The following is a 1,454-nucleotide window of genomic DNA, read 5'->3' as shown; positions in this document are numbered from 1 at the left end:
TATATATATATATTATGGTTAGATAGTCTTTTAGAATAGAAGCAACCAATACCATAATATTATAAATGATTATAACTAAAACTAAAACTTAAATATAAATAAAATTATGATGATAAAATAATAGTTGTCAATTTAAATAATTAAATTTGTTAATTTAATTTGATTAGACTCGATCGGATACTCATTGCTAATTGTGTGTTTTCTTTGATATTTTCAAATAGTTTGTTAAACTCTTCTAGAAATGCAAAGATAAGAGTTTTATCATCATCATCGTCATTATTATTATTATAATTAATATTTTTTGATGTAACATCATATCGATTACATTACTGCGCAATTATGTTCACATGAACGTAAGACCTTACGCTCCCATTCTTATAATAAACAAAATCGTAATTTTGTTTTTACGGGCAAGAAAAGAAAAACATTTTCATTCTAATTTATCAAGAAAAAGTCATCAATTCAAATTCAACATGTCTTTCTTCCATTTTTCATTCCCAAATGCACGTGTGGGAGATAAAAGCTAACGTCACAGCCCGGCCGAGAAACTTCTTTGTTGCATAAGATAAACTTTCTTGGAAATCAAAAAGAAATTGCTTTCCCTCCAAGTAGTCCATTATATATACACAAAGAAAAATACATCAGCAGTCGAAAAAGAATGGGGTTCTCTGAATCAAGGCATGGATGCAAGAAGCACCCAGATCACCAAGGAAACCAAGGGGTTTTCCCATCGTGTCTAAGGGAAAGATTATCTCGTCTTTGTTCATCATCTTCTTCGTACAAAGAATCTATTAATTCAAGAGTCTCTCCTTCACTGCCTTTTTCTCCGGCAGACCAAAACCCTTGGCCTTCATCCTCTTTCAGGGCCACTTCAAATGGTTTTAAGAAGAGTAAGTCCCTTGCTTTTGTAGCAAGAGATTTCGATGGCGAATTTAACAATGGGAAGAAAAAGGAGAAGAAAGGATTTTGGTCAAAGTTGGTTGGCTTCAAGAGGAGGAAGGATTTTCTTACGCATTCATCCAGTATGAGGTTTATTATTGGAAGAGCGAATTGATTGGTTTCTTTTCTCTTTTCATTTTTTTTGGGTTGTCACAAAATCATGGGATTGGGAATTGAATGGATGTTTTTGTAAATAACAAAGCCTTCAATCATTTTGATTGTGGTGTTTTATCATTCTTCATTCCTTTTCTTGATTAATTTTAATTTCTTAAAGAAACACGTACAATTAGGTTTTAGGTCTTTGAATAATCTTTTTGTCGATGTATTTTCATTTTTAATGTATATTGTTATATTTTGATAAAAATTATAATAAGTAATTAAGTTGAATTTTATAATAATTTTAGTGGTAGAAGATTAATTAGTAATTGAATTTATTTAATAAGTAAATATTTACTCTAGGATAGAATTCTTATAGAATAAGAATTCTAGATGACCAACTACTTCAATTTGGTTCT

General features: G+C 29.9%; 1 protein-coding gene across 1 annotated transcript; it reads left to right on the top strand.

The window, feature by feature from the left end:
- Positions 1-658: 658 nt before the first annotated feature.
- On the top strand, positions 659-1,054 carry LOC120216294. Its single transcript, XM_039213769.1, has one exon. The coding sequence runs from the start codon at positions 659-661 to the stop codon at positions 1,052-1,054; it is 396 nt and encodes a 131-aa protein (XP_039069700.1).
- Positions 1,055-1,454: the final 400 nt, after the last annotated feature.

Source organism: Hibiscus syriacus, unplaced genomic scaffold (genome assembly GCF_006381635.1).
Source record: "Hibiscus syriacus cultivar Baekdansim isolate YM2019G1 unplaced genomic scaffold, ASM638163v2 tig00110160_pilon, whole genome shotgun sequence".
In the NCBI taxonomy this organism is placed as follows: domain Eukaryota; kingdom Viridiplantae; phylum Streptophyta; class Magnoliopsida; order Malvales; family Malvaceae; genus Hibiscus; species Hibiscus syriacus.
Note: the sequence above shows the minus strand (reverse complement) of the source record. Positions and strands in the feature narration are given on the sequence as shown.